The sequence below is a fragment of the Aspergillus pseudotamarii genome, assembly GCF_009193445.1.
Source record: "Aspergillus pseudotamarii strain CBS 117625 unplaced genomic scaffold BDV38scaffold_33, whole genome shotgun sequence".
Taxonomy (NCBI): domain Eukaryota; kingdom Fungi; phylum Ascomycota; class Eurotiomycetes; order Eurotiales; family Aspergillaceae; genus Aspergillus; species Aspergillus pseudotamarii.
In genome coordinates this window covers 253,985-281,569 of record NW_022475047.1, presented here as the reverse complement: position 1 = coordinate 281,569, position 27,585 = coordinate 253,985, and the positions used below count along the sequence as shown (strand labels likewise).

At 49.2% G+C, this 27,585-nt stretch overlaps 9 protein-coding genes across 9 annotated transcripts; 3 read left to right on the top strand and 6 right to left on the bottom strand.

Annotated features, from left to right (window-relative positions):
• Nucleotides 1-2,126: 2,126 nt before the first annotated feature.
• On the bottom strand, nt 2,127-2,754 carry BDV38DRAFT_283840 (uncharacterized protein; the record flags this gene model as incomplete). Its single annotated transcript, XM_032060120.1, has 4 exons — nt 2,127-2,381; nt 2,430-2,480; nt 2,535-2,579; nt 2,635-2,754. 4 exons carry the CDS (start codon nt 2,752-2,754, stop codon nt 2,127-2,129), a joined length of 471 nt encoding a protein of 156 aa, XP_031912691.1.
• Nucleotides 2,755-5,293: 2,539 nt separating this feature from the next.
• BDV38DRAFT_249402 (isocitrate lyase/PEP mutase family protein) lies at nt 5,294-6,618 on the bottom strand. Its single transcript, XM_032054838.1, has 3 exons — nt 6,326-6,618; nt 6,132-6,279; nt 5,294-6,079 (listed from the first exon to the last, which is right to left on the bottom strand). The coding sequence occupies exons 1-3, from the start codon at nt 6,563-6,565 to the stop codon at nt 5,457-5,459; spliced, it is 1,011 nt and encodes a 336-aa protein (XP_031912690.1). The 5' UTR covers nt 6,566-6,618; the 3' UTR covers nt 5,294-5,456.
• Nucleotides 6,619-8,029: 1,411 nt separating this feature from the next.
• On the top strand, nt 8,030-9,030 carry BDV38DRAFT_249399 (YoaK family protein). The gene is made up of 3 exons (XM_032054837.1): nt 8,030-8,201; nt 8,254-8,283; nt 8,337-9,030. The coding sequence occupies exons 1-3, from the start codon at nt 8,075-8,077 to the stop codon at nt 8,936-8,938; spliced, it is 759 nt and encodes a 252-aa protein (XP_031912689.1). The 5' UTR covers nt 8,030-8,074; the 3' UTR covers nt 8,939-9,030.
• Nucleotides 9,031-10,582: 1,552 nt separating this feature from the next.
• On the top strand, nt 10,583-12,731 carry BDV38DRAFT_110744 (aldehyde dehydrogenase domain-containing protein). Its single transcript, XM_032050970.1, has 4 exons — nt 10,583-10,783; nt 10,915-11,365; nt 11,443-12,148; nt 12,207-12,731. The coding sequence occupies exons 1-4, from the start codon at nt 10,738-10,740 to the stop codon at nt 12,492-12,494; spliced, it is 1,491 nt and encodes a 496-aa protein (XP_031912688.1). The 5' UTR covers nt 10,583-10,737; the 3' UTR covers nt 12,495-12,731.
• Nucleotides 12,732-12,834: 103 nt separating this feature from the next.
• On the bottom strand, nt 12,835-16,064 carry BDV38DRAFT_271964 (uncharacterized protein; the record flags this gene model as incomplete). The annotated part of the gene is made up of 6 exons (XM_032057405.1): nt 12,835-12,953; nt 13,013-14,168; nt 15,141-15,527; nt 15,577-15,657; nt 15,717-15,869; nt 15,924-16,064. The coding sequence occupies 6 exons, from the start codon at nt 16,062-16,064 to the stop codon at nt 12,835-12,837; spliced, it is 2,037 nt and encodes a 678-aa protein (XP_031912687.1).
• A 978-nt stretch (nt 16,065-17,042) lies between these two features.
• BDV38DRAFT_110770 (pectate lyase family protein) lies at nt 17,043-19,057 on the top strand. Its single transcript, XM_032050971.1, has 5 exons — nt 17,043-17,728; nt 17,791-18,017; nt 18,076-18,161; nt 18,218-18,303; nt 18,388-19,057. The coding sequence occupies exons 1-5, from the start codon at nt 17,627-17,629 to the stop codon at nt 18,850-18,852; spliced, it is 966 nt and encodes a 321-aa protein (XP_031912686.1). The 5' UTR covers nt 17,043-17,626; the 3' UTR covers nt 18,853-19,057.
• A 629-nt stretch (nt 19,058-19,686) lies between these two features.
• On the bottom strand, nt 19,687-21,359 carry BDV38DRAFT_110570 (FAD-dependent oxidoreductase). The gene is made up of 2 exons (XM_032050969.1): nt 20,182-21,359; nt 19,687-20,074 (listed from the first exon to the last, which is right to left on the bottom strand). Exons 1-2 carry the CDS (start codon nt 21,247-21,249, stop codon nt 19,724-19,726), a joined length of 1,419 nt encoding a protein of 472 aa, XP_031912685.1. The 5' UTR covers nt 21,250-21,359; the 3' UTR covers nt 19,687-19,723.
• A 1,448-nt stretch (nt 21,360-22,807) lies between these two features.
• On the bottom strand, nt 22,808-23,296 carry BDV38DRAFT_110566 (uncharacterized protein). Its single transcript, XM_032050968.1, has one exon. The coding sequence runs from the start codon at nt 23,194-23,196 to the stop codon at nt 22,948-22,950; it is 249 nt and encodes an 82-aa protein (XP_031912684.1). The 5' UTR covers nt 23,197-23,296; the 3' UTR covers nt 22,808-22,947.
• A 1,311-nt stretch (nt 23,297-24,607) lies between these two features.
• Nucleotides 24,608-27,409, bottom strand: BDV38DRAFT_249351 (putative carboxylesterase). The gene is made up of 6 exons (XM_032054836.1): nt 27,311-27,409; nt 27,015-27,199; nt 26,695-26,933; nt 26,300-26,622; nt 25,914-26,228; nt 24,608-25,859 (listed from the first exon to the last, which is right to left on the bottom strand). The coding sequence occupies exons 2-6, from the start codon at nt 27,152-27,154 to the stop codon at nt 25,098-25,100; spliced, it is 1,779 nt and encodes a 592-aa protein (XP_031912683.1). The 5' UTR covers nt 27,155-27,199; nt 27,311-27,409; the 3' UTR covers nt 24,608-25,097.
• Between the last annotated feature and the right edge of the window lie 176 nt (nt 27,410-27,585).

Genomic DNA, 27,585 nt, shown 5'->3' with positions numbered 1-27,585 from the left:
TTCGAAAGTTTATGTTCTGAGAGCAGCCTTGTGTAGTGCCTACTACCCTGGAAGAAGTTCAAACTTTGATTCATGTATATTCTTTTGCGCTAAGGCTGACACCTAATATCCCCTGTTGAAATGGCTCCATGGTATCAGCTGCAGATAGTTGCGTATGAAATGTGTGACTCAGATGTTGTTTCTATCTTGTGATTTGCGTCGACGACATAGGAAACAAGCGGCACAATGGAAGAGGTGAAGAGAAGATAGGGGTGAAGAGAAGATACAGAGACAACGTGACCCAGGCAGACCGATGTCACTGCGAGGCCTCTCAGATGTCAAGACACGTTCTCCAGCAGTGTCCGCTGTACATCGATCTATGGAGGACCATGCTGGACAGAGTGACTAGGATCTGCAGATGTGTAGACTACGACGTCATCATGTATGTCACACCCGGCGGCAGTCCACTTTGTTGCCCGGTTCATGCACAAAGCGACCCTGCTAGGAGAGGATGAGCTGGCTGTACAGGACCTGGAATAAACTAATTTAATAGGAGCAAATAAAGGCCCGGGTTAAACAGTGAAACAAGGATCTAAGGAGACCAACCTAAGACTAGAGGTTCTAATTATGTGAAACTACAGGATAGATAGAAGGGGCCAAGATACAGAAGGATGATCAGATCAGAGAGAGTGCTGTGGTAGGTGCATGAGCTGTGGAAACTATTTCATACATATGATGTCTCTCATACATGGGTCCGAGAGTACTTCAGCATTCTGCCTCTGCGGCGAGGCGCCTGCATAGCTAGACATGTCAATAGATAGGCTTTAATAGGTTAATAAAATTATGATAGATTGATTTATTGAAAGATACAGAGACAGACAGACACACAGACAGGGAGAACGGAGAGCTACATGAAAATGAGAAGCAAATCCACAGCTATCACACTGAAACCTGTAGAAGCATTACGATCTAGAAAAGTCAAAAACCAAACGCAGTGGAACAGAGGGAAACGTAGCATCATGGCCATACCTTCTCGCAAAAGCTCAATACCTGACCGTTATCCATCCATAGGGCACACCATCAAAGTCCAATTGAAACAAAAGTGACGCCGATGTCAGTGTGAGCTTTGCGACTATCTCACTCCTGTAGTACTCAACCCCCTTGAAGGTTCTTTTCTTTGAAAAGCGTGATTGGAATAGCGTTGAGATCAAATTCTATCGTACACACCTTGAGCACATCTTTCTTTGAGGTTAGCAGTCTATACCTCTGAGATAATGTAGGCTGTAAAAAGCGTTTCAGCTAACCTTCAGCGCCTTGTTTGGCGCTGTGTCGGCGTAACAAATCAACAAACTTTGGTAACCCCTTAAATCCTTATCAGGGCGAACGTATAGTACTAGTGAGAGTTCTATTGACGTATTTTTAGAAATTGCATCATTCTATACATGTACCAGTACGTTAGATGTTTCTTCCACCTCGCGTCAAGAGATTTAGGGCTACGCACCTTCATGATGTACCATGTCAACCGGTCTTTTATGAAGTAAACCTCTTCGTGATCCGACTAGATTGCTTTAGAGGCCTTGTGGCGAGAAGGGTCATAACGTGACCAGTGATTTGTTCCGTAGTAACATCGTGCAATACACTTCCCAACTCGATTGCCATCCAAGCCTCGTTGTACGGCGCCGCTTTTGACGCAGTTTTCGGATCATGATATACAACTATAGCTATGGGACAATTCACCGGACAGCCGCTGACCATTTGTAGATTGAATTAGAATATAATCCTCTCACACATACTACCGAGAATTCACCTACGCATCTGCTGGCTGCATGACAGGGGTCAGTGGACAGGCTGCTTCCAGTCCCTGATAGAGATACCCCGACTCCCTAAGCCACCGACAAGGATAATTGCCTACTAGGTCAGTAAGTCATACTAGCCAATTCTGAGGGTAAGATGGTTAGTTATCTTGTTTTCGTTCCAGAGCGAGCGATATCACGCGTTTGAGAGTGCACAAGGGATACCACTTTCTCTACCACAGATTCAAATATCCTTGAATTGTAGTCCTGGCAATTATAATATCAGTCACGAGTAGCTTCCGTTCATTGAGCTCGGTACTAACCTGTCAAGGGCTAGGAACCCACCTTCGAGGCCTATAGATGGTTTATCCCCCACACCGGAAATGGGATGAGCTGCCCGAGCTCTTGAAACTCGTCATTGTCATCATTATCCTCGTCGAACGAGAAGTCGGGCTTAACGTGTCTCGCCAGCAACTCATCGCAGCCTGTATAGATACCCTCAGGATCCTTTTGGATTCGGAGCCTCCGAAGAGGGCCTTCAGGGAAGCCATAAATTTCGCGTCTAGCAACATCGATCCATAAACAGCCCTTATGCAAATCAGTCAACTGCTAAGCAATAGTCAGGGATATACCACACATACCAGTTCCTTGGGTTACCTCTTCAAGGTAAGTTGGACTAACAGATTTCACGCAATACGATATTAAGTCCTACGCAGGTCAGTATGCTGCATATCATAGTATCACCTGCCGAGCAACACTTACAACCGTTCCACCAACAGCATCGCATACCACGATGACATCCCCACTCTACATTAATAAAGGGTTATCTTCCCGTCACGTTCCCAGTTCAGTTAAGGTTTACCTGGATGGTATTATGCTGCATCGCTCTTAAACAGTGGAGAGCAGCGGCCTCTGGCTCGGATACAAGGGAGATCTGAGGCAGTGGAATACCTGCAGCTGAAGCCGCCAACCAAGTAACCATCTCTCGCTTTGTCTAACCACACAGCTGGAACTGTTAGCACGTACTGAATGTTCATATGTTCGACTGCATCTCCGAATCGGTGGCGGAGTATCTCCATTCCATGGCCTAGTAGCCTTCAGGTAATCTCCTGCCGCCTCAGCTGGGCTTAATCTTCGGTTGTCTAACACCTTCTTGGTCAAGAGAGCTGGTATGAAATCAGTTTCCAGCCTTTTGCCAAGTAGCAACTTGACTCCGTGCATGATGTCCTTTGTGAACGTCAGACCGTATCCCCATCGAACCTTTCCGCCCTCATAGCAAATGGTAGTCGCCGCTTTGGGAGTGGTTCCTGCCTGGATTAGAACTTGTTTTATAGGGATAGGCTATAGGGCTATACAATTCCCTCTACCTGGCCATTCAGATATCACTTCGATATCATCGGCCACTCCGGTAAGAGACCAAGCGATCCAGCCATCGTTGAATTTCATATTATACGTGATAACACGATGGGTCACACACACCCTCTATACGTTGTACCGAAGTCGACGCCAACAACAATCTGTGGCTTGCTCGTCATGGTGGTATTGTGTGAATACTGCGCCGGTGAGAGTTAAGAGTGTGGGCAAGTGTCGTATACTAAGAGAGAGTGAGGAGGGGAAATTCGCACTATTATAAATTCCTTCGTTACCAAACTGCAGGTATGACGAACATTATATCTTCTAAAGACACCATCTGAATATAAGCTGGATCTACCCAAAGATGGGTCGACTAAGTTTGCCCTTTTATTCTTATTCTCTCTGAGAGCCCTTCAAAGGAAGTACACCTTGTAGTTTTAACAAGGCCTGACTGAATTTATAAATATTTACTTCACTGCAGCCCACACAAGTGGCTTTACAGGTTCAAAGAGGTATGTGGAGCGTTCCTTCAGGCTTGAATAGTACACTAATCTTTAGAGCTTTTGCAGGAGCCCCACCATCGCGATCTAGACGAACTCGACCGGCAGAGTATCCGCCTTCGACCCTTGCAAAAGCTAGTAGCAGAAAAGCAACAGAAGATGGAAACGGAGATCACATAAAAGAATAGCGATATCCATCTGCTAATAGAATGAGTGAACTCCATGGTGTTCCGGCCTAATCCATTAGATGACGACTGCGCCAGGCGTATCATGAACCGGCTCAGGCACTCGCTGGATGCTTGGGTTAATTCAAACTTCCGGGATGAAGGTCGATTAAGTAGCCTGGCAGCTGCTTCAATAAGTACGGAGATGGGATCTCTTCCACGACTCGATGAGCCGCAGAATGTTCATCAGCGACGGGCTCTAATCCGGGCTGCCGTTAGCTGGCATATTTATGACTACGTATTGAATTGGCTTATAATAGGAGCTCGAAGTCTTGCAATGGACGAAGAATGGCAAATGATATGATATATTCGTGTATAACAGAGATGTGTACACTTGCACCATACTCCAAACTTTGATTATCCCGGTTGACATGAATCATACCCCTAGGCCTAACGTATGTTTCAAGCCACTGGCGATCTGCAACGAATATTGCTATCCAATCCCTGAGCACCAGATATCTACAGGAGATGTGTAACAGCCTTTGTGGGAAAGTCAAAGTGGCCTTCTCCAAATTTTCATCCTCGAAAGCGGAAGGAAGAGTTCTCAAATTCCGTCGACAGGTCGAGCAACGCATAGAGTTCAAGCAACCTTTAGAAAGACAGGAGGATTGTTATTCCTTTCTTAGCACCAATCCTGCTGAGAGGGATAATGTACATCAGATACGATGCATTGCGGATTCACAAGGTGAATGCCTCTGTGTGCAGCTTAGCCTCTGGCCGGGATTGGCAAAATGTGGCCCTAGTGAGACGTTTGTTGTGGAACGGGAGATTGTGTGGACAACCGAAACCGATAACGAGGACCAATCTCCCACATCTTCTGCAATCATGCCTACGCAAGAGTTAGGCAAGTCTGATGTGGTTCCTTTTGATGAAAAAATGGCTGTCTTGTATAGCCATGACTTAAATGATGAGGCCAAATCTTTGCTTGTCGGATGCTATGATTGACGATTGCTTTCTACCAATTGAGCTCCTAACTATTCATATTCAGCTGTTGCTTGACTTGTATTTGCTGTGCCGACCAGGCTATTAGTAGCTTGCCAATTCGGCTACATTCTCATTGTGTCAAACCCTAATGATTTAGGTTGATCATCCCTAGGTCCTTGGGTATCCGTTTAAACAGCTCCTCACCCTCTGCTCCTGTCAAGGTAGCTTGTTCCGGATCCTGTATAACCAGCTCGGTTTCACGGAGCTGGCCCAGCAGGCCTTCTCTGTGCATGAACTCGGCAACGTAGCGGATTGCGTGTGGGTGTGACATACATAATGACGTCGTCGTCTACACAGTCTTGACACGTACAGTGAGTTTCCTCCAGTAGTGTCGGTAGTAGTCTTCATAGCTCTATGGAAATGCATCACACCATTTCTCTCCAAGCAGCTTATGACCTAATCAATACTAGTTATAAAGGCTTATATGAACACAATAGCATCATAACATGATGTGCGAAGGTTGTTACTGAAGGTCGATCTCATTGAACAAAAGTCTTATCAAAAGACATCTAAAACTTGTGCAAGGCCAAACAAAACATACAAGAGGCACAAGGTAAATCACCGGCAAAAAGGATGTACGCAGTCAGATCGCATAACCAGGTCACAAAGAACACAAAAGAAATTCAAACACCGTTGGTAAACCCGCTACCCCCGGCCTCCGTATCAATCTTCATTGAGTCCATCAATCCACATACCTCGAATAGCTTCTTCGGCCCCAAGCCATCCGGAATTCCAACAACACCTTCATTCTTTAGTCTTTCCAGCGCAGCCTTAATGCCCAGATACGCTGGTGCGAAGCAAGCGAAGGAAAAGATCATAATGCGAAAGCCCATCTCCTGTGCTTCCTTGGTGGTGATGATGGGCCCAGCACCATTTTCTACCATGTTCAAGAGCAGGGGCCACGGCGCCAAATCCTGCACGGCCTGTCTTGCCATCTCCTTGGAGGTGAAGCCTTCCAACAGTCCGACATCCGCACCGAGGTCACGGGCTGCCTTCAGACGTCGGATACATTCATCATACCCATGCTGTTGTAAGGCGTCGGTACGGGCAATCAGAACGATATCCGAGCGCAATCTGTCCTTGGTCAACTTGGCAGCGCGGATGCGGGTGAGATATTCCTCCAGGTCGACGACCTTCTTTCCAGCTAGGTGACCACAACGTTTGTTCTGAATCTGGTCTTCAATGTGAAAGCCAGCAACACCGGCCTGGATGTACTGTTGAACGGACTTGGACACCATCAAAGGACCTGGACTACATCAGGGGGCTGACAGTCATATGGGCATAGGGAGATAGCATACCACCATAACCGGTATCCATGTCAGCGATCAATGGGGGTCCAAACGGGTCCAGGTTGGCAATCATCTCGGCATTGGTCCGCATATCATACAATTGGGCCAACCCAAGATCTGCCATACCGAGCCTTGAGGCGGTAGTTCCAGCGCCAGTCTAAATGGTTAGCGTTGATATGGAAGGCTGTATGAACCGGACTTACCATATACATTGCCTTGAAGCCGAGCCCCATGGCAATTCGAGCAGAGATACCATCATACACACCGGGGCAGACAATCAAGTCGTCTGTTTCCCTCAACATACGGCGCAGCTTAGATGCTCCGGCAGTCATATACAGGGAAACAGTGGGCTCCTGCCTGGCACCGTTAACTTCATAGAAGCCATCTTTCTCGACGGTTATGGTGATAGCCAGGTTAGACGAGGAGGAATCTCCGACCTTCATTGTGATTGATTTTGAAAATAGATAATGATGAGGATGATGATGATGATGATGATGAGTTCTGAGAGATAGCCCTCCTACACTGGAAACGACACCCTTTATATACCCCAGTTCCAGCCTTCAATGTCTACAACTTCGGGGAAATAACCATCCGTCGGACGACCAGCCGGTATCTGAAGTTCCTCCATTTGTTCATCGGCTAGCACTAACACCCTCGTTCTGATATGCAACGTAAGGACTTGGCCAACTGAATAGCCAGTCAATACGAAAGCAGAATACCCCCCCCTCGTTATTAATTGGAGGTACTAAGTCATCTTGGCTGCTGGCTTCCTTGCGGCGCCGAGGAAATGTTATGTGGTACAGTATATGCCTGTGACAGACTAGGAGTGGTAGGCCTGAAGGCCTGGATCCGGTATCGATCAGTCCGAACAATTAGGCTAATTAATTCCAGACATGATAATTGATGACATGTGGATATTAGCCTGGTATCTTATGCATTTGTCTGACTGTTAGCGTAAGAGTGTTTGGTAGATAAGCCATACAATTGTGATTGTGGTTCTGAAGAACCCACTGCCAAGCTCTTAACTGGGTCCTCGTTCGTCAAAGGAATGCTAGAGCAACTTGCTTGCTAGCCGGATTCCTTGAGGAGCATGCATGTCAGATGTTGATTTGTGCAACATATCAGTTAATTTGCGCTTGGCTTTATTAATTTAGCTTTGATCAACAGTCTGACGAGCCGTGGCGCAGCTGCGGATCATGTTCCTCACGTACTAAGTACTGAAATGATACCATCGACCGTCGTCAGAGTGTGAGAGCAGAGGCAGGGGGTCTGCAATGGCGTCAAAATGAGAACATCGTATTCGGAGAGTGTGGTTCTTGGCTTTTATAGCATCGATATGGGCGCGGCATCAATTGCAGATCGAACCGTGATGACCGGGGATGAGTGACTCTTGTCAGGATGTTGCGCAAAGAAATGAGGAAATGCGTGAAATGGGGAGTCATCTGAGTGTCGATCAAGTCTACTCGGCACCTCAAGGGTTCAGGGTCCTTGCTCCTATGATTCGAAGTTCCCACGCTCCATCTTCGGGTCCTTCCGCATCGGAGGCCCGCGAACAAATCTCCCTCCTCACGGCCAAGCGTCTTGGCATGATAACCCCGAGTCTCGGCACAATAATTAGATGTGGTCTCGGCGCGCGGTACGAAGAGACCTAAGGGCTGGCGGACCGCTTCCTTCATGAATGATAATGTCTGCGGTTGCTCCGATTGGTCTCTCGCTTGTCGAAACTTCCTGCCTATCACTCCGAATACCACACGGACAAACTTCCTTCACCGTCCATTAAGACTGGGCCCCGAGTCGGACTTGGAATGATCTGCCAGTGCTTATCATGAGGAGGTCGTCGGTCATTTTACCCGGTGCCTTGGCCATTGTTGTGTTTCTTTGCTGAGAGACCCCTCCCCCCTCCCACTTTTCAAACTCATTGTCACTTTTTCTTCCCACACATCGAACACGCTATGTACGACAGCCAGAGGAAAGAACGTCTGACCTTCTTCAAGGCAGAGATACAACCAAAACATGCCGATGTTCTACTCTTTGCCTGTTGCCTTTGTTCGGGGCTGGTCGATAGCACACTCTATAACGGTGAGTGGCCACATACCGTGCCCTATACAATCGACTGTACTGATAGAAATAGCGTACAATACTTTCGTGTCCATGCAGACTGGTCAGTGGCTACTCAATACCCCAAATTCCTACCCAGTTCCTGACACGTTATAGGCAATACTATCTTCGTCGGTTTAGGAGCCTCCGACCAGAACCCCCGACCTTATGGCTGGGCTCGCTCTCTCACTTCAATCGGATGTTTCATCATAGGCTCATTCATCTTCGCCCGGCTGAACCGTATCTTTGGTGCAAAGAAAAGGGGAACGCTGATTCTCTCATTCTCTCTGCAAGTGATCATGCTGATTCTCACGGCGTGTCTGGTTCAGAGTGGCGTCATTGCGGGTCTTCCTCTACATAATGTGAATACCGCAGAGCCAGATTGGACGCAGGAAGTACCCATCGTACTCCTTAGCATCCAATCTGCAGGACAGATAGTGGCCAGTCGAGCTCTTGGGTATAACGAGATACCGACTGTTGTAATTACGAGCTTGCTCTGTGACCTGATGTCTGACCCGAAACTCTTCCTCCTGCGGAACGAGAAGCGGGATCGCAGGATTATTGCGTTTGTGCTCACTCTTGTTGGGGCCATTGCAGGTGGTTGGATAACCAAGGGTACAGGAGATATCTACGCTGCGCTGTGGATTGCAGCAGGCATTAAGCTTGGCATTGCAAGTGCGTGGATATTCTGGAAGCAAGAATTGGACTTGTCAACTTGACATTATGTGTATAGATGGCCTACGACCCACTCAGCGGTCGATACTAGGCTAAGTATAGAAGTAGTCAAATAATAGATGTTTGTCGGCTCGAGTATCCTTCTGTTCATCCCTAAATCTCAACCTACTGGATTGTCTACACCTCTACAGCATCCATTTAGCCAAACTATCGATAGTACCCTACATTATAACCGTTAATTTACGACACAATACACTACTGCCGGATTTCGGAGACCGGTCACCGAATATCCCCGTACAAACCCCACGGGGAGATTCAAACAGCGAACATAGGCCTTAATTGAAACGGCCTAGTCCACGTTTACGCGTACAATCTTAGCGCTTCGGCTTTTGCCGAGATGTTCTAGCTTACCTGAATAGATAAGATCATCCACAGGGTAGTATTCAAGTCAAAAGGCTGGCCGAAAAGCCCTGAAAAGCAAAGTACGATGCAACCATACCCGAGTTGTAAGCGCTACGAAAAGTACACGATACGTAGACCATCACTCTGTTTGCGATAATCATTTGCAATGATTATCATCTTAGCCTGACGCGCTAACATCCCGATGCATCAACGGTCTAGGATTTAGATCCATCGGTGACATGCTGGAGCTTCTACCTTTTTCGGGTGTGATCAATCAGGTCTAATACTACCCTACTCTGAAAGCAATATATATCCTCCTATCGGTAAACCCATGTGAAGAACTGTCGATATCGTATCAATCCTGTACGCCACACATCCCTTGCATACACTTGTACGAATATTTGAATGCAACTACTTTTGCTTTTTGTATGGAGACACGTCCCGTGCACATGTCGCACCTGGGCTTACGATGGCTGACTGAGTAAATATCACTTAAATCAGGTTACAGGAGGCGCCAATACGGCGTTATTACCTCTTCAGGAGACTAATATAGCCCTCATCATCGGCTACCCCGATCTTCTGATGATGAAGTTGCCCTTCTGCAGTTAGCGTCGTTGCTGCGCCCTTTGTGAGGTGGTACATGTGTGATAGAGGAACTTGACATTTCCTGTCTATTATCATAACTTTAAATTAGAGTTTAGCTTAAGAGAATTAAGAGTCCAAAGGAAGATAAGGGTTCGGAGGCTGGATGTGACGGTGGGAGCACACCTGACTTGGATTCTTGCGGGTGTTATGTGGCACGTGCGGTGTTTCCTACACGTGGTCGTTTTCTTCGAAATCTCGAAATCCAACCAAACCCTCCTTTTAGCCGCTTCCCAACAACGAGGGGGAAAAAACAGAAACCAAGAAGAGCAATTTCCCCAATTCCAAAAGCCCACCCTTGATAGCTCTGTTTCTTTCCTGATCCGGCAGGATCTACCCTTCCCTCATCTCCCAAGTCCCATCCATATCCAATTTTACCTCCTTCAAACATGCCCCACCTTAATAACCCTAAATCCTGACTCTAACAATAGAACGGATAACATATCTCATCACCCCTTAATGGGAAGCCGTACCCATATGGGGAAATAGCTAAGCAGAATGACTCCGTATAGTCCATACCTCTCAACCAGTTCCATCGTTGAGAAGCGGCCCCCCAAGCCGAATAAAACAGCGGACTGTCAAATGGCTCCAGTGCCAACGTTCTAGTGCCGCCGATCAAATTTCAGCCGTCGGAATCACTTCGGAATTGGACAGCGGAACGGTCCGCACCCCCTATAGAGAAAGGGGATATGCCGTGACGTGGTCGCCTATAAAACCCACTCTATATAGGTGGGTGGTCTGATTGTGTGGGATTTAAAAACACAAAAGACGTTGTGTGTGATTCATCTTATCAACAAAAATGGCTTCAATCACTGTTACCGGTGCCGCGGGGCGCCAGATTCAAGGTATGAGTAACAGTTACCCCTCTATCTTCCATTCTGATCATGTAATATGAATCATATAAATTGATGCATGGTCTCGAACTACTATACCCTGCAAGGAATCATTGGCTAATAAAATAATCTTGGGAAACTAGTCCCAACGGGCCTCTTCATCCACAACGAATTCGTTCCTTCCATTACATCCCAGACCCTGGCCGTCGAGAATCCTTCCACGGGCGAATCCCTCGGAACTATTGCTGCCGCATCACCCGAAGATGTCAACAAGGCTGTCGAATCCGCGACTCTTGGCTTCAATGTGTGGAAGAATACCCCCGGCCCGGCCCGCGCGAGGCTTCTCCTGAAGTTGGCCGACCTAATCGAGCGAGATGCAGATGACTTCGCATCTCTCGAGGCTGTCGATGCCGGTGTCCTCTATACCGACAGCAAAGGCATGAACATCCCCCAGGCGGTTGGCAACCTCCGGTATTACGCCGGTTGGGCGGATAAGATCGATGGAAAGACCCTTGCCATGGAGGGTGGTGTCGCCTTCACGTATCGGGAGCCATTGGGTGTCTGTGGGGCCATTGTCCCCTGGAATGCGCCTTTGTATGTTATCTTGACCAGCCGCGGTGGCTGCTTACGGCGCGCTACAATACTGGTCGTCCAGTGCTAATGGTATACAGGATGATCACCATCTGGAAGCTAGCTCCTGCCCTTGCCAGTGGTAACTCGCTTATCATTAAACCCTCCGAACTCTCTCCACTCTACGCCCAGAAGCTTGCCCTGCTTATCCAGGAAGCTGGTTTCCCTGCAGGTGTGGTGAACATTATTTCCGGTGACGGCGCATCGGCCGGTAGGGCTTTGGCAGAGCACATGACAGTGCGGAAGATCTCATTTACGGGATCCAGTGCGACGGGTCGACAGATTTTGAAGACTGCGGCATCGACGAACCTCAAGAGGGTGAATCTTGAGCTTGGCGGTAAAGGTCCGTCGATTGTGTTCGATGACTGTGACTTGGATAATGCGGTTTTGTGGACCCGGATCGGTATTACGGCCAACAATGGGCAGATCTGTGCGGCTGGCTCGCGAATCTATGTCCAGAAGAGTATCTACGAGAAGTTCTTAGAGGCGTATAAGAAGATGGCCGAAGGTAGTCCGTCGGTCATTGGCAACCCCCTTGACCCTGCCACCACGAAGGGACCGATCGTCAGCGCGGCACAGCATAACAAGATCCTGTCGTATATCGAGCAGGGTAAGCAGTGTGGGGCCCGACTCCTCTTCGGAGGGGAGAAGGTTGGCGACAAGGGTTATTTTGTTGAGAACACCGCGTTTGCCGATGTCTCTGAGAATGCGACCATCATGAAGGAGGAGATCTTCGGACCTGTCGCGGTATGTTTCTCTCCTTGGTAAGATTGCTTGACGGGATCGAGATCGCTAACTGGAGTAGAGCATTGCACCTTTTGAGACGGAGGCTGAGGTTATCGCCAAAGCTAACGATACCCTGCATGGTCTTAGCGCGGCCGTCTTCACCAACGATATCAGCCGTGCGCACCGTGTGACGGCAGCCCTTGAGTCTGGCCAGGTTACTGTTAACGCCTGGGCGATGCTTAGCCCCAACGCACCGTTTGGAGGCGTCAAGGAGAGCGGTTTCGGGCGAGACATGGGTGAGGAGGCCCTGGAGGGATGGACATCCGTCAAGTCCGTCAAGTATGCCATTTTGCCTCCCAAGCTGTAGATCGCGGAATCGCAGCGACAAATTAGATTATTCCAGGGGTCGGTCACCGATACTACACGATACCTAATGTAGAAATTTACATGAGATTCTGTTGAGTTGGGAAATTTCCACGAATAAGAGGGTGAGCACTAGACACGGGTCCTATTCCTCATGATAAGATCATGCATAATTTAATCTACGGGCATATTGCGGATACGAGATCTCAAGGGTCCGCTCGCTTGTTTTTCTCTTTTTCACGTTTCCGGCTCGTAGTAGACTGCATAGAAAGGATTCCACTAATGGGCTAGTCTCCAAACTTGGTGCTGGACCCTCGATTTCGATTTTCTTTTTGTTAAGTCGACTAAGCGCGTGAAACGGGATGCATCTTATGGAATACATTCTTCGGGTCGTATTTCGCCTTGACCTCCGTCAAGCGCTCCCGATTACTTCCGTAGATGTTGTTCACGACCGAGTCTCCGGCTGTCTAATGTCAGTTTACTCCATTTTTTTACTTTTGAGTTTTGGGGACATGAACTCACGCTCTGCGTAGTTGATATACTGCGGTACATCGGCCGTCTCTTCTCCGTTAAGCTGGGTCTCAAACTGGGCCTTGAATTTAGCTTGTATTTCGCGCGCCCAGGCCCGATATTCGGCATCCTTGGACTGATCCGTCCAGCGCAGGTTGAGTAGCCCGTTCTGCGTAAGACTCCGATTCGCGAACGCGGTCGCATCCAGCGGCACGCTACAGGTCTTCCTCATATCGTAGCACTCGAGCAGCATAGCCGGGATCATGTCGGGATGCTCCTGAGCCTTAGCGTTCAGTTCGTCGAGCATGGAACGCAGGAATTGGGCGTCCATGGGCGTGCGATAGAAAAGACCCTTGAAGGACTTGCGATCGCCGTAAGTGGCCATCGGGTTCTGGAGGGAGTTCAGCAAGGAGTACGGGATGACTTCGATCATGTTGACCACGGGCTCGAGGGCCAGGAAGCCGGCGTAACGCTTCGAACCTTCCTCGTTGGTACCGTTGTAGAAGACCAGGACGTTGACCATGATGGTAGGGGCGCCGGGGGGCTGGGCGAGGATGATCATCGCGCCGGATCGAGGGTCGGGGTTTTCAAAGAGCTCATTCATCTGCTCGACGACTGACTCGAGTTTGTCTGGCGTGAAGGCGATAATCCCCGCATAGACGGGTGTCTTCTGCTCGTAAGCCTGGAAGGTGAAGTCGACAACCACCCCGAAATTGTATCCTGCTCCCCGCAGACCCCAGAAGAGGTCTGGGTTCTCGGTCGCAGAGGCTGTGACCACTTGGCCGTCTGCGAGCACCACCGTCGCCGCCAGGAGATTGTCGATGGTGAGTCCGTACTGACCGCTCAGCCAGCCGTATCCTCCACCGAGTGTCAATCCACCGACGCCGGTGTGGTTGACTGTACCGCCGACGGCAGCGAGTCCATGCTCTGCGCCCGCTTCATCGACGTCCTTCCATACGGCGCCACCTTGGACCGTCAGCGTTTTCTTCTCCGTGTCCGCGGTGACTTTGTTCATGCGCGACAGATCGATCACCAATCCGCCGTCGCTAGAACTCGTTCCCGCGACGGAATGACCACCTCCCTTAACGGCGAGGTCGATCTTATGTTCTTGAGCCCAGAGAAGTGCGGTGCGAACATCGTCAGTCTCAATGGGCATCACCACAACACCCTGCACGGTTCACTTAGCACCACTCTCACTCTTTTTCTCTACCAAGGAAACAGATGTGGGGAACGGGGGGGGAAGACCCATACGGCTTGTTTAACTCCGGTTTCCGACCATCGTCGGATACTGGCCTGGTAGCCTGCAGATGAGGGGGTGAAGACCTCTGAGGACTTCAGATTGTCCACGAGGACGCGGAGAGTCGAGTCCGGAATGGAAGTCATGGTGGTTGTTTGGCGATAAATGTGTGTTTTGGTAAAGTTGGTGGTGTTGTCGGGTTCATCCGCCGAATAAATCACATGTGGGGTCGATTCATTGAATCGCTTAGTGATTCATTATCAATACGAATTGCTTGCTGTTCCATCGACTCTACACGTCTAGTTCTTGGCATTGGTGTTGGGTGTTTATTTTCATGTTCTCCTTCAATTTCGACCCCTATGGAGTTTTATACATGTTTTTATATATATGATAGGAATATATATATATATGTATATATGTATGGTGGGGTTGTTCTGACTCGTGTTGGCAAAGGTTGACCTACTCGTAGGAGTCCCTGACATTCAAGGTTCAGATATATATCTCTACGTGAGTTTCTCCTTCGTATACCGCTCATACAATTCCGGATACCACTTCTGCCCTACGTCTGGATGGCTGATAATCCGATTACGCAGGTATGCTTCTCCGAACTATTTTCTCACCATGAGGTTCCATGTCCACTAAAGAATAACGACAGACAACACTTACACATGAATACAAAGGCGAAAGAAACTCGCTGGGCACGTCGACTGCCCGCTTCTTTCGGTCATCCGAAGCAGGAATACATTTTACTATATGTGCTGCGGATTCGCGGAGCTGGTCGAGCGTGAGGTCCATTCGCACGCCCAGGAAAAACGGAATGCTGTATCGTGTCTTGGTCGTCGGGGCCTACATCCATGTCAGTGATACTTGACAAAACACAAAATCTGTATAGGGCCAACATACAATCACCCGATGGGTCGTCGCAGTGCAGATCCCGCCGGTAATTGCCTCGAATCCCTGTTGAATATTCACGACCAGACTGCCCTCAATGGGAGGGGCATCGATCCAGTCGCCGTTTTTATTAAGAACCTGGAGTCCGCCCGTGTCATCTTGCGAGAGGAAAGTGAACAGACCTGTCGAGTCCTTGTGTGGACCTACTCCTTGTGAGCCGGGAGCAGCTTGGGGATACCTGATAAACTTCAGGCGGTCCATTTTGCCCCTGAATGATTCAAAGGTTGTTGGGGGTAGGGAAAGACATTCTGAAACATATCGCATGAATTCCTGCGATAGCTTTGCGGACTCTGCAATGTAATCCTCGACCAGTTCTTTGGCCCCCGGGTGGTCCGGATACTACATCATTAGAATGCCCGATATGTAGACGGGATGCTGCGGGACATACCTGACTGTCTCCTTCGAGTCGCTGCCAGAAGGGATCGTTTTCAGTCCAGGGTTTCATACCCGGCGTACCGAAGTCGAATTGCTTTTGAATCCGATCAGTGGTCTATACATTCGTTTTATGCAGGGGGGGGAAACGGTTACCTCTCGCAAATCCGTCTTAGATGCTGTGGTTTCGGCTCCGAGACGAGTATACCCGACAAACGCGGGCGAATTGATCATATTACATCGTTCCTTGACCTCGGTGGGCAGAGCGAACAGCTCTGGAAGCTTCGCGTGCGTGCTTTTCACAAGTGGCTGTACAATATCAGGATTCTGACCAAAGAGAGACTTGGGTTGATGGTTGATTACCTCTAGCCCATGATTGATCAAGTACAAGAATCCAACCCGGAAGATGGCATTCCGCAATTGCTCCAAGGCTTCCGCTTTAGTCAGCGGATTCTGAAGACGACTAAAGTCCACGATGGGGATAGAGGAAAACGTATCAACCATGGCTGTTTCAGACTTTCGGTATACCGGGAGCGAATGTGAAGGGTGAACTGGATGTCAAGCGGGGATTAGATTAAGAGGGGGTGTTCGACCCTCGATCACGCCAATCACATCATCACCACAATCAAGCCATGTGTGGCTGAGTCTTGGCTCCATCGCTGAGGCCGAAGTTTTCCCAGCCGATGTCTCAAAACAACGACACTTGGACAAGCAAAAATGCCTTACGGGGATAAATCTTTGGTAGCCAATGTCGAATCCAATTGAACAAGTGCTCCTGGCTATTTTAATTATGCAGGTTTCCTTCCTTGGCAACTCGGACCCGGGAGGAACCATGGAAATGGTACTCCATCGTCTCGACCGTGCTGGGAGCATCAAACACAATCCACATGGGTTACGTAGGGATGTCTAACTCGAAGAAGTAAGCTCCCATTGTTATCCTTACTCTATCCGAATATTTCGGCCGTGCACAGTCCGGCTAAGAGTGCGCATGGTTGACTGCTGATGTTAGGGATCGGCATGTCACATGTCTAGATGGAATCCATGCCCCTATTGCACGTCCATCTAGAATCATTGCCCAAGAGCATCTTATATTAAACAACCAAGACTATTTTCTTCGGTGTGGAACAAGTCCTGTTAAATATAGTTGTGCCAAGCACCCTGGAGACACCGGAAGTCCATCTACCGAGAGATTTCTTGGCAGTATCAAAGAACAGTGATAGTCCGAACGACTACTGGAAGGAGAACGAAGTCGTCCTTCACAACCCAAACTCTAATAAAGTGCCGTTCCTGTACATCAGAGCTCCCGGGACTTGCTCGGATTTGTGGATTTGAGTTCGTAAGCCTTTCCCGGCGCACACAGCTGCTCTCCTCACTTTATATTATTCCACCTGTTATACCGTGTACGGGACCATCTCCGAAGAACAAGCATCACGAGGATCATCTCCCCGAGCTTGTAAATCCAATTCCAGTTGTTAAGCACACGATGTGCATGCAGAGTGATTGATCATGTCTTCATGCAGCCGAGTGCCAAGGGTAAGAAGCAAAACCTCCGACTTCTTGGCATTGCCTTCTGAAACGCACCAATGACTACCGGCGGCTCTCCATGTATCACCTAGACGGGTACAGGATAGCCCTAACCGTTAGCTAGCCGCCCTCAACCAACAATCTCGTCATGTCACTGCTGGTACCACTGTCTCGTTCATTGCAGTCCAAGCTTGGCACTATACGTGATGTTTAATCTCACCCCAGGCCCGCGGAGAAATTACCCGCTCCTGCGTGTATGTATTAGGGGGGGGCAAACGGCGACAATCTCTTCATTCTGTTCCACCTATGGTAATTAGTACTGGTCCTAGCTCACGGTGCCATGGCTCGGAGATGCTCTACCGAGCTCCATAGGGATGAATAATCTTGAAAAATCTTGAAGCGCCAAACCAGGATATATAAGAACCTGCCCATCCGGCGTAGTTGGGGTCTTCTTTCTTTCCTTACCAGCAAAGCTATTCCCTTCACTGTGTCATTCTTTCTACCCTCTTTTAACTTTCATTTCACCACAATCACCCGCCTCCATGGCTAACTTCAAGCTCTTCCTTGCGCTGGCCGCATGCCTGTCTGGACAGGCTCTGGCTGCCCCTACCAAGACCATTGGCAAGCGTGCTACTGTTTCTGACGTGAGTCTCCCGAGAATGTTTGGCATATCAGCCGGCAGTGCTGTGTCTAACCTTCTCCTCAGGTCGCCCACGGTTACGCCAGCCAGAACGGTGGCACCAGCGGTGGTGCCGGCGGTACCACCACCACCGTCTCCTCCTACGCTCAGTTCACCGAAGCTGTCTCTGGTGACGATGCCAAGATCGTCATCGTTGATGGCACCATCACCCAGGATGCCAAGCAGGTGAAGATTGGCAGCAACACCAGCATCATCGGAAAGGACGCCAACGCCATCCTTGAAGGATTCGGAGTGTATGTTTTAATCAAGTCGACACTGATGGAGGGAGAATTCAGACTAACACTGTACTAGTCTCGTCAAGGAGAAGGAGAACGTCATCATCCGTAACTTGGGTGTCAAGAAGGTCCTCGCCGACAACGGTGATGCCATTGGTGTCCGTATGTTTCTCTCTCCCACACTGCTATGGACGGTGACACAAGCTAACCTGCAGCAGAGTACTCCAACAACGTCTGGATCGACCACTGTGACGTCTCTTCCGACCGTGACCACGACAAGGACTACTACGACGGTCTGATCGATGTACGTAATCTCCAACCCTCTCCCTCTCCACGTATCTCAAACCGCAGTCAAAGGAATCAACACCACTAACTGTCAAAAATACAGCTCACCCACGCCGCCGACTACGTCACCATCTCCAACACCTTCGTCCACGACCACTGGAAGGCCATGTTGTACGGCCACTCCGACAGCAACGGCGACGAAGACACCGGCCACCTCCGCATCACCGTCAACAACAACTACCTGTACAACCTGAACTCTCGCGGTCCCTCCTTCCGCTTCGGTACCGGTCACCTCTACAACAACTACTACCTGGACGTCAGCGACGGCATCAACACCCGCCAGGGCGCCCAGGTGCTGGTCGAGGGCAACGTGTGGGAGGGCGGCAAGAAGCCCCTTTACTCCACCGATGGAGGATACGCTGTTGCTAGGGACAACGACTTCGGTGATGGCGAGAACACCGCTCCTGAGGGTACCCTTACCAGCGTTCCCTACGAGTACAACCTTCTTGCTGCTTCGGCTGTTAAGGGTGCTGTTTACGGTACCGCCGGTCAGACCTTGACCTTCTAAAAAGATCATGAGAGATAGAAGGTAATGAAGGAGAAATAGGGGGAGAATAATTGTGTGTGGTGATTGTGTGTGACTTTTTACATTCTTTTGTTAATTGATTATTTGGCTGGGCCAGGATCAAATTCTAGTTAGGGTACCTCATCAAGGCAAATTTGTTGTTCATCGGTAATTGTGACCTTCCAAGTACTTAATGGTATAGAGTAGCAGATGTATAGAAGTCTATAAATACTCGGTCCATCGTGACGACGTTGGTTAATCGCCGAAAAACCAATGTCAACGGTTAGTTGATCCTTACTGCATATATATACACCTAAGTATATATATCCAACCAACAACAGCGCCAGAGTAGGCCAGACCTCACAGGTATACTAAGGGCAACTGCCTAACACATTGAAGCAAGCAAAACCACACAAATAACCAACAAGAGTAGAGTAAGTCTTAATTCCAAACAATCTAGTAGGTATGTAGATAGTATTTCTCCGCTTAGGAAGTAGTATTAAAACGAAAAGACACCTATTAGACCAGCATAACCCAACCAAACAACCACAAAACAGGAAACACCCCAATTCTATTTAGCAAAGAAAAGCCCAATTCAATGCAACAACAGCAGCAATAATAGCGCTATCATATCTCATCAAAATGCTATGCAAAAAAAAAAAAAAAAAAAAAAAAAAAAAAAAAAAAAAAAAAAAAAAGAAATCCCGTAATACCCAATACTCCATTTTAATGCAACCGAACCGGCCCATCCGTCCATCCCGACCCGTCCATCCCGACCAACCAACCAGCCAACCAATCTAACCAAACCAAACCAAACCAACTCATCCGATCCAACCCAAGCGTGCAAAAAAAGGCAAGAAGACATCACCTTGTTCTATGAAGTGTCCGATTTCCCATGAGAATACAATGACCCCCCCTCAACGGGCATGGGGATTGTGATCTGCGTTGCATCGAATTCCCACGCCGCTTCTCTCTCTTGTCTATGATTCCGGATGTAGATTGGGAAAGTCCATTCTTTGAGACGGCCCTCAAGGTAACCCATGTCGCGGTTCTTCTCCCACATGCGACGGGAAGCCTTGAAGGCTGTGTTGACGGTATTGCGACGGAGGTCTTCGTATGCTTTGAAGGCGACAGGGAGGGGTTCGTGGCGGTGTTTGGCGAGGATGCGGGAGAAGAGGATGGCGTCGTCTAGGGCGTAGGCGGCCGATTCGTCGCGGGGGGGCATCTATTTAGGGTTATGTTAGTTTCGTGATGATCATATTATGGAGAATATGTATAGAAAGAGAGAGAGAGAGAATGTGTGTGTGTGTGTGTGTGTGTGTGTAAACATACAGCATGTGCAGCATCACCGAGCAGTAAAGCCCGATCCGTATGCCAACGGGCATTCGGCCGAACCTGGTACACAGGGTAGAGCATCCAATCACCCGCCTTTTTCGTCATCTCGCGGATGCAAGGGACACCGGATTTCCCGAAGCGGGTCTGCATCTCCTCATGCAAGGCATTCTTGATCCGATGCTGCGTGACCCAGTCCTGTCCGTTCTCGATCTTACAGTAGGGCAAATTGGCCTCATTGAACTGCACGATAGCCGCCAGGAAGATCTGATCGTGTTCTCGGTCACAGTAGCTCGCTAGTAACGAGCCATGGCGGGAGATGTTCATCGAGGTAGAGCGAAAATGAATCGGAGACTTGATACTCTTGGCATCGATGACGGTCTGCAGGAAGGAGATCCCGGTATACTCGGACGGATGTTCCGGGGACACCCAGTGGGTGCGGGTAGCCGAGTGCACGCCATCGCAGCCCAGGACCAGGTCCCCGGTTGCGGTGGTGCCGTCTTGGAAATGCAGGGTGGCTTCGTCTTCGTTTTCTTCGCCGCGGACCAGCTTCTTCCCGAATACCACGTTGATGTTCTTCGTCCGCTCCACCACGGCCAGCATGGCAACGGAGAGGACGATCCGCATTACCCGGCGGCCCTTGTATCCACCGAACCCGTTCCCCTTCTGGTCTGTGAAATCGATGCTGCCTAGGGGGCGGCCGGAGCGGCTGGAGAAGAGCTCGATGGCTTCGACGTCGGTGCCGCCTTCGGTACCCATTTTGTCGAGCTCGTCGAGGACGCCGAGGCGGTCGAGGTGTCGTTGGGCGACGGGGGTGAGGTTGATGGCGCCTCCGGAGGTGGAGAGGATGTCATGGCGTTCAAAGACGGTGATCTGGAGGTCGGGGACGAAGGGGGTCAGTTCTTTGGAGAGGGCGAGGGCACTGGAAATGCCGGCGATGCCAGCGCCGACGATGAGGATGTTCCGAGGAGCAAAGACCGAGGTGAGGGAGCGTTCAATCTCGGTAGGGAAATTGAACCATTCTTTGCCCTCTTGTTGTTGCGGAGGGACTTCGTATTGTAGATCCATGGCTTCTTGATTGGGTGATTATCACCGGTAAACGTGAAGAAAACCAAAGGGATTATTCGGAGGACCTCGGGTGCATTGACGAAGGGGTGCGAGACCTATAAATTGACCATGAAAGGAAAAAGGCTGCTTGGTATCTAGCAGACGGAGGTATCTGCAAAAATCCAGACCCAGTGTTATCGGATCAACTTCCTGAAAGGAGCCAGGGGGATCGTCCATACTAATGGGAGACCCATTTATTAATATTTCACTCACACCCATCAGGAGAGAAAAAAGAAAAGAAAAAAAAGTAAAAAAAAGGCGATATTCGGCCGGAAAGGAGAGCGTTCGGGAACCATTGACGCATGGTCCAGAAAGACTGGGAAAAAACCTGGTAAAATTTTCTTCATGCACCCACTCTAATACTCCTGCTGCATCGATAAATCAGAAACCGTGCATACATAGCGAGATCGGTGGCCCCACTCTCACCCGAAGTCCGGAAGGTTAGCAAGCTGATAGGTCGGAATTAAAAGCTGTCAGTTTAGACCACGTCTTAGTCTGGAAACGAACTCTGGATCCCTCCGTCATAGTGGCCGTTGAGCACCGTTCGGCACTCAGGAGAGGAAAAAGATCAGACGGCTAGTGCTCAGAGCGTCGGGAGCAATACGGAGAACAGTATGGAGTATGGAGTAGGGGTGGTCCATGTTAATTTCGCCATGAGATTATTGAACTCTAGCAGCAATTTCGTATGGCCTACAATGGTAAACAAATGCGACCATCGAGCTCCATATCCATATATGTAACCTCGGTCGTTAGGGCTCGACCGGCTAAATTACGTGTGCAAATGCAACGGCCAAAAAAGAACAAAAACAAAACGCTGACTCAGCTGACAGGTGGCGATCCGTGACTTTTTTTTTTTTCCACCCTGAACCGTTTGGACCCTCGCTTGCTCTCCAGAAATCAATTCCATTCCACGGTACTGAAGGATACAAAAACATGTTGAACCTTATCTTCGGCCGATCGGTGAAATCGCCGAAACGAGAATGTACACATCCATTTAGTTTCTCCGAGAAAGCCATCTCGCCAACGTGGGAACAGACATATCAAAAACTTAATCAACGACCAGAGATCAAAGCGTGCCGCCACACACGTCGCCTCCCGAACAAACGAGACCTTCTCTCCCCTTTCTAGAATAGGTCAACATCACCGGCGCTCGTTGAGATGACATCAAAGGGCCCACGCCGAACCCTGGTTAGGGCACTCCTTCGGTGATCACATTCTGCAATTCTCGAGCAATCGGTGGTTTTCTCGCGTGGCCAAGGTTGTTATGGTACAATTTAGCGTGCCTGCACTAACATGGGTTTTATGTTTAATGGGATCTACTATAGCACCCCAAGAAACTAACTTATTTTTTTCTTGCCTATTTCGTCTCAACGGAGACATACTGGCTAATTAAAAGTGACAGATAGCAAACATTAAATAATAGATTGGTCAATTCGCGCAGGGCAAAGCCGCTTAAGACATGTCTGTTATACGAATTTTCTTTGATACAATGCCAGAACTTTACTTGCGCCTGCCTAGGCGGCTAACATACAAGTCTAATCGGGGCAACCGGAATCATCGCTCTGAAACACACCCCAAAAGTCAATTGTAGTGACAGCTGCGATAGATATGGGCCGATTGAGAGAATGGTTTATGAAACAATGACAGCTCAACCCGTATTCAACAACCGAACATAGCATCCTCGATTGGCCATCCCGACAGAATCTGACGAGCCTGATCCTTCAGCACCCATGCAGCGTCGCCATGCTGCTGCAACAGTTCCGGCCTCGTATGATGCACTGGGCGACCAGGGGCCCTTGTTGTCTTACAAAATGCGCGTGGTCCCTGCATAAGAACGCATAAGAGCCGGGACTGTTGTGCGGCATACGACAGGGATGGCCATAATTTACTGCGGGCTTTAAGTGACATAAACTAAGTGCCAGGTTGTGTCACAGACAAAGAGATGACATCCTGAGTAGGGCAATAGCCTCAAAGAGTTTATTTTAACTTTAATAAGCCACTTTAGGAATTGATGTGCTTCCTTTGGTAGCCCTGTGGGGACTAATGCATATATCAGACTTCATTCTGCGAGCTGTCCATTATCTCTGAAGGCAATTACAACCAACGTAAATGAGACCGGTAGATAAGGCCTATCGGGGAAACCGCGGCAGGTGGAGGCTTTTCCCCATACCCATTGACATCCAACGGGTGTCAACTTTTCCAACGTCTCCCGTCCCGAAGGGCAAATCCCGAGTGCCCACAGACACCGGGTTCTTAACTTCTTAGTGCACTGTTGGGACTCCTAATGTCTTACTTATTAATGTGAAAGAGATAACTAAAAATTCTCTCCCGAATCAAGTAAGCTCCATGAGAGCGAACAGAACAGAATGGAACAGGACTGCCTAGGATAGGGCACTAGTGGGTGGATACCATCTTAGAGATCAATTTTATAGCTAGACTATAATTAGGCAATTATGGGCTAAAGTCCCATGGGCCATGACAGGATTTTATCGAATCACATGCAGGAGAAATATACTCGGTGCCTAGGTAGGTCAATTAGGGCATGTTTTCGAACGGAGAACCTCGTCCCTGAACCCCGAGCATACCCACTGGCCATTCTAGGCAAATTAACTCCATCCCGACTGGCCGACTTTTAAGCGATCTTGCTCGGGAAGGTTGTAAGCGACCACACTAGACATGCTACACCCGTATTCAAGGACCCTCCACTTCAAAGAGAATGGTTCTTGACTCATGAAAACCAAAAAGGGGATATGCTCAGCTTGCCCAAGTTTGGGAACATGAAAGTTATCTTTGACTGTGCGAATACGACCAGCTAACCCCGCTAATAAGGCTAAAGGAACAGGGATGGAAGAAAAAGGGGGAGGGAAGAGAAAAAAAAAAAAAAAAAAAGAGGCAAAAAGATGCATTGGAAAAACTTCGCCTATGCAGTTCGTGCCGAGGTGAGTAATCAGGCCATCGCTTGCCGATAGAAGGTTTAGTTCCGCAGTCTTCAGAGAAGGTCACCTGGAAAGCTGAATTTTCTTCTACTCAGTTTCCAAACAGGGATATCATAATATGGACCCTCAGCTAAGAGCTTAGCCTGCTGCAGTGTATATTCTACGCTTGCATCATCGCACCATACTACGTTGTCACAAAGACTCCAAATACGAGAACTGGTGAAACCTCGCAAGACACCACCGCAAGAGCAAAATCTTTCTCCAGCTCCAGCTCCAGCTTCAGCTTCAGCTTTCACTAGTCGATACAACGCAGGGTTCTAGACCCCGGGTATACCACCTCCATTAAGGAGTAGATCTGAGACATGGCCTTTTATTATAGCATTCCGATCTCGAATATCATAAGTCACCAATTCTATAGGGTTATCCTGTCACAGGAGAACGGTTACATCTCCCGGATCTACATTCTCCATAACATTATTCCCAAAATTCCCCACTATAGTCACCAGCTGCAATAGATCGGCACCCAACTTCCCTTTTCTCCACGGAAACACGTAAATAGAATGTGAAACTCACCGCCTCGGGGTTCCATGATAGTTGATAAATATAACTATGGATCCAAACGACATGTGAACCCGCGGAATACTTATATACAGGGCCGCGAATCATTACTGTCTTCGTTGTGTGGCACCGGTTACGAGTACGTAGGACAACCTAGAGGTGCTAAGCTTTTGCCCCCTTATTTGGAGGTACGTAACATCGTTCTGGAATGGATTATTAATTCTAAGGGTCTAGAGAGAAGATCTATACCGGGCTGGTTTTAGCTCCACTGGATCTTCCCTCAGGCGGAATTTACTATGTACTCGGCCTCCGGGGTTACAGCGGAATCCGATCGGCAACAGCGCGCCAGAATAAACATCTCAGACCCCGTCCTCCTTCCCAAGTATAGGCATTCGCTAGACGGAAATGATTTACAATATCGTCGCCTTGCCGGATATAATAGGTGTAGTTTGGTGTGACGACAACCGGGGAGACGGTGCCGCCGGTGGTATTTAGGTCCATCTGCCAAGGGGCGGATGGGTGGAACTGGGGCCAGTCAAGATGACCGTGTGGATTTTGAGGAACAACGGCGCGGCTCTGATTAGCAGTGGCATCTTCGAGGGGAATAATAGGCGTATCATTGATAATAAAACGGCCCCATATCTTCTGGAACGCGTAGTTGAACCCCTTGCTAGGCCAGGACGCTTCGGTGGGAAAATAGGCCTTCAAGTCTGCGCCGTGGTAGGCTGGCGTGACGGAGTACTGGTACTTCCAGGCCTGGTGGGGAGGTTCCCCAAACGCCTCGGCGAGCCACTGGGCAGGACAGTCAAATGTGGACTCGGCAAAGATGTTGAACACGGTCTGCTGTAGTCCCGTCGCCACCTCAGACTGGTTCTTTGCCGTTGGACCCGAAGTGCCCAGGGTGTCGAATCTGGGGCTGTCGTCGGTGGGCTGAGAATCGGCCGTATCATAGACCAATTTTAGCCAGGCGAGATCGGTCTCGGTGAAGTTGGGGAATGTCGCCGACAGGTAATCGTTGAATGCGGCGCCGGTCACCACATTCGGATTACTCAAGGGGACGCCGTCGTTAGCATTGCTCTACAGCCTGTTAGCGTATCATAGGGTTGAAGGTAAGGAGACAGACGAACGTACTCCGACAAGGATTCGCTGACCACTAATTTTGCCTGAGAGTAACTGCGCCGACGGCCGTTCGCGAATGAGATCATTGTCAATAACCGGCAGAAATGCAAATGTGCCGAATAGGCCTGATTCGGAAACCAGACCGCTGGCATTTTGGAGCGTCTCGCTCGGTGCTGCAACTAAGCAATCGAAGCTGCTGTTGTACCGGGCCTTTGCGATCGAAGATGGACCACAGCCCGACTTCTCGACAAACTCTTCGTAGTAGCCGGTGGGTATGGGGTCATCATATGGGTAGATGGGTACTGAGTACGGACTAGCCGCAATGATCTGCGCATAGTCTGCGTGAGTGAAGGATTCAGAGGATGATAAAGCGAATGAAATAAAACCCTGGTACTTACGTTTTGGAATAGATTCGACTCTTTTCCTCCATACGCCAGGGAGTGCAGCATGGCTGCCCCGGCACCAGCTGACTCGCCACCGATAGTGACGCGCCTGGGGTCGCCCCCAAATTTCGTGATATGTTGTTGAACCCATTGCAGTGCGAACCGCTGGTCCAGGAGGCCAGCATTGGTTGTACCTCTTTCGTGAACCTCGGGGGATGACAGAAAGCCAAACGCCCCAAGACGGTACTGGATTTCCACCGTGATAAAGCCGTTGCCGTTGGTGTTCATTAGCGGACTAGGGTCATAGATAGCTCCAAAGAGGCCGTATCCGCCCCCATCTATGCGAAAGTTAGCACAATACCCCGACTGTTATATCTACACTAATTAAGAAGAACATAATGGGATCTTACGGATCCAGACGAAGACCGGCAAATCCGACGCTCCTGGGGGTGCATAGACGTTCAGGTACAAACAATCCTCATCACCTGGGTCCGAGTTAAAGCCGTAGACGGTTGGGGTCCCAGCGGCACCGGATTGCGGGCAGACAGGTGGCTGGTCAACGGCTAGGTGAATATGACTAGCATTCTGAGGAGGAGCTACCGGGGGTTGCCATCGCAACTCATTGATCGGAGGGGCAGCATAGCGAATCCTGCTCACAAAATCAACAAACGTTTAGTGAAGGCGGAGATGAGACATGGTAGTATGGCAAACAAAGGTGATCACTGCGCACCCTTTCCAGATATTGAGCCCAGTTGTTGTGTTATAATATCCTTGATAGGACGAATATCCCAAGTCAACGACGGGCTCAGAAGGTTTGGCTCCCACAGTAGCCACCAGAGCCAGGCTGACAGTTAGCAAGTGCCTCATCATCGAGTATTGGTCGGCAGAAGATGGTTCGCTGACAGGGCGAAAATGCTGAGAATAAGGCAAAGTCAGTGGAAAGCAGGGAGGATTTATAGCTGAATGCAGTGTACCTCTAGTGCTGATAAACTAGCAGGTGCCACGCATTAGGGCATATGAACGGACTTCTCTGATTGGAGAACGGTGCCCTAAGCATTTTGCTTGTTGGCCTTCCACGGTTACTCCGGAACCGTATGAATCATCGCCTCGTATTATTAGTAATGCTACTGCCCTTGACAGTATGTGTGAACCAATAAAAAAATGAAAGATCGGAACTACGATGGTTGCATGACCGCTAATATCAGCGGTCGTAGCAGCCCGACACGGAAACACTCTTTGTCTTTATTTCCACTGAGCTGAGTTCCAGGAGTTCCCACAATCACGGGAGCAGTATATGTGGG

Bases quoted from the DNA above. Each gene is read 5' to 3' on its own strand.
- BDV38DRAFT_249402 (XM_032054838.1), bottom strand. From the start codon at position 6,565: ATGAAGGTCGGAGATTCCTCCTCGTCTAACCTGGCTATCACCATAACC. The intron at 6,280-6,325 runs GTAAGTCCGGTT...CTAACCATTTAG, and splicing joins GCTTCAAGGCAATGTATATG to ACTGGCGCTGGAACTACCGC. The intron at 6,080-6,131 runs GTATGCTATCTC...GATGTAGTCCAG, and splicing joins CATGGATACCGGTTATGGTG to GTCCTTTGATGGTGTCCAAG.
- BDV38DRAFT_249399 (XM_032054837.1), top strand. From the start codon at position 8,075: ATGTACGACAGCCAGAGGAAAGAACGTCTGACCTTCTTCAAGGCAGAG. The intron at 8,202-8,253 runs GTGAGTGGCCAC...TGATAGAAATAG, and splicing joins CGATAGCACACTCTATAACG to CGTACAATACTTTCGTGTCC. The intron at 8,284-8,336 runs GTCAGTGGCTAC...GACACGTTATAG, and splicing joins TTTCGTGTCCATGCAGACTG to GCAATACTATCTTCGTCGGT.
- BDV38DRAFT_110744 (XM_032050970.1), top strand. From the start codon at position 10,738: ATGGCTTCAATCACTGTTACCGGTGCCGCGGGGCGCCAGATTCAAG. The intron at 10,784-10,914 runs GTATGAGTAACA...TTGGGAAACTAG, and splicing joins CGCGGGGCGCCAGATTCAAG to TCCCAACGGGCCTCTTCATC. The intron at 11,366-11,442 runs GTATGTTATCTT...AATGGTATACAG, and splicing joins GTCCCCTGGAATGCGCCTTT to GATGATCACCATCTGGAAGC.
- BDV38DRAFT_110770 (XM_032050971.1), top strand. From the start codon at position 17,627: ATGGCTAACTTCAAGCTCTTCCTTGCGCTGGCCGCATGCCTGTCTGGA. The intron at 18,162-18,217 runs GTATGTTTCTCT...AACCTGCAGCAG, and splicing joins CGGTGATGCCATTGGTGTCC to AGTACTCCAACAACGTCTGG. The intron at 18,304-18,387 runs GTACGTAATCTC...TCAAAAATACAG, and splicing joins ACTACGACGGTCTGATCGAT to CTCACCCACGCCGCCGACTA.
- BDV38DRAFT_110570 (XM_032050969.1), bottom strand. From the start codon at position 21,249: ATGGATCTACAATACGAAGTCCCTCCGCAACAACAAGAGGGCAAAGAA. The intron at 20,075-20,181 runs GTATGTTTACAC...AACCCTAAATAG, and splicing joins TCGGTGATGCTGCACATGCT to ATGCCCCCCCGCGACGAATC.
- BDV38DRAFT_110566 (XM_032050968.1), bottom strand. From the start codon at position 23,196: ATGTCACTTAAAGCCCGCAGTAAATTATGGCCATCCCTGTCGTATGCC.
- BDV38DRAFT_249351 (XM_032054836.1), bottom strand. From the start codon at position 27,154: ATGATGAGGCACTTGCTAACTGTCAGCCTGGCTCTGGTGGCTACTGTG. The intron at 26,623-26,694 runs GTAAGATCCCAT...ACTTTCGCATAG, and splicing joins GCCGGTCTTCGTCTGGATCC to ATGGGGGCGGATACGGCCTC. The intron at 25,860-25,913 runs GTACGTTCGTCT...AACAGGCTGTAG, and splicing joins GTCAGCGAATCCTTGTCGGA to AGCAATGCTAACGACGGCGT.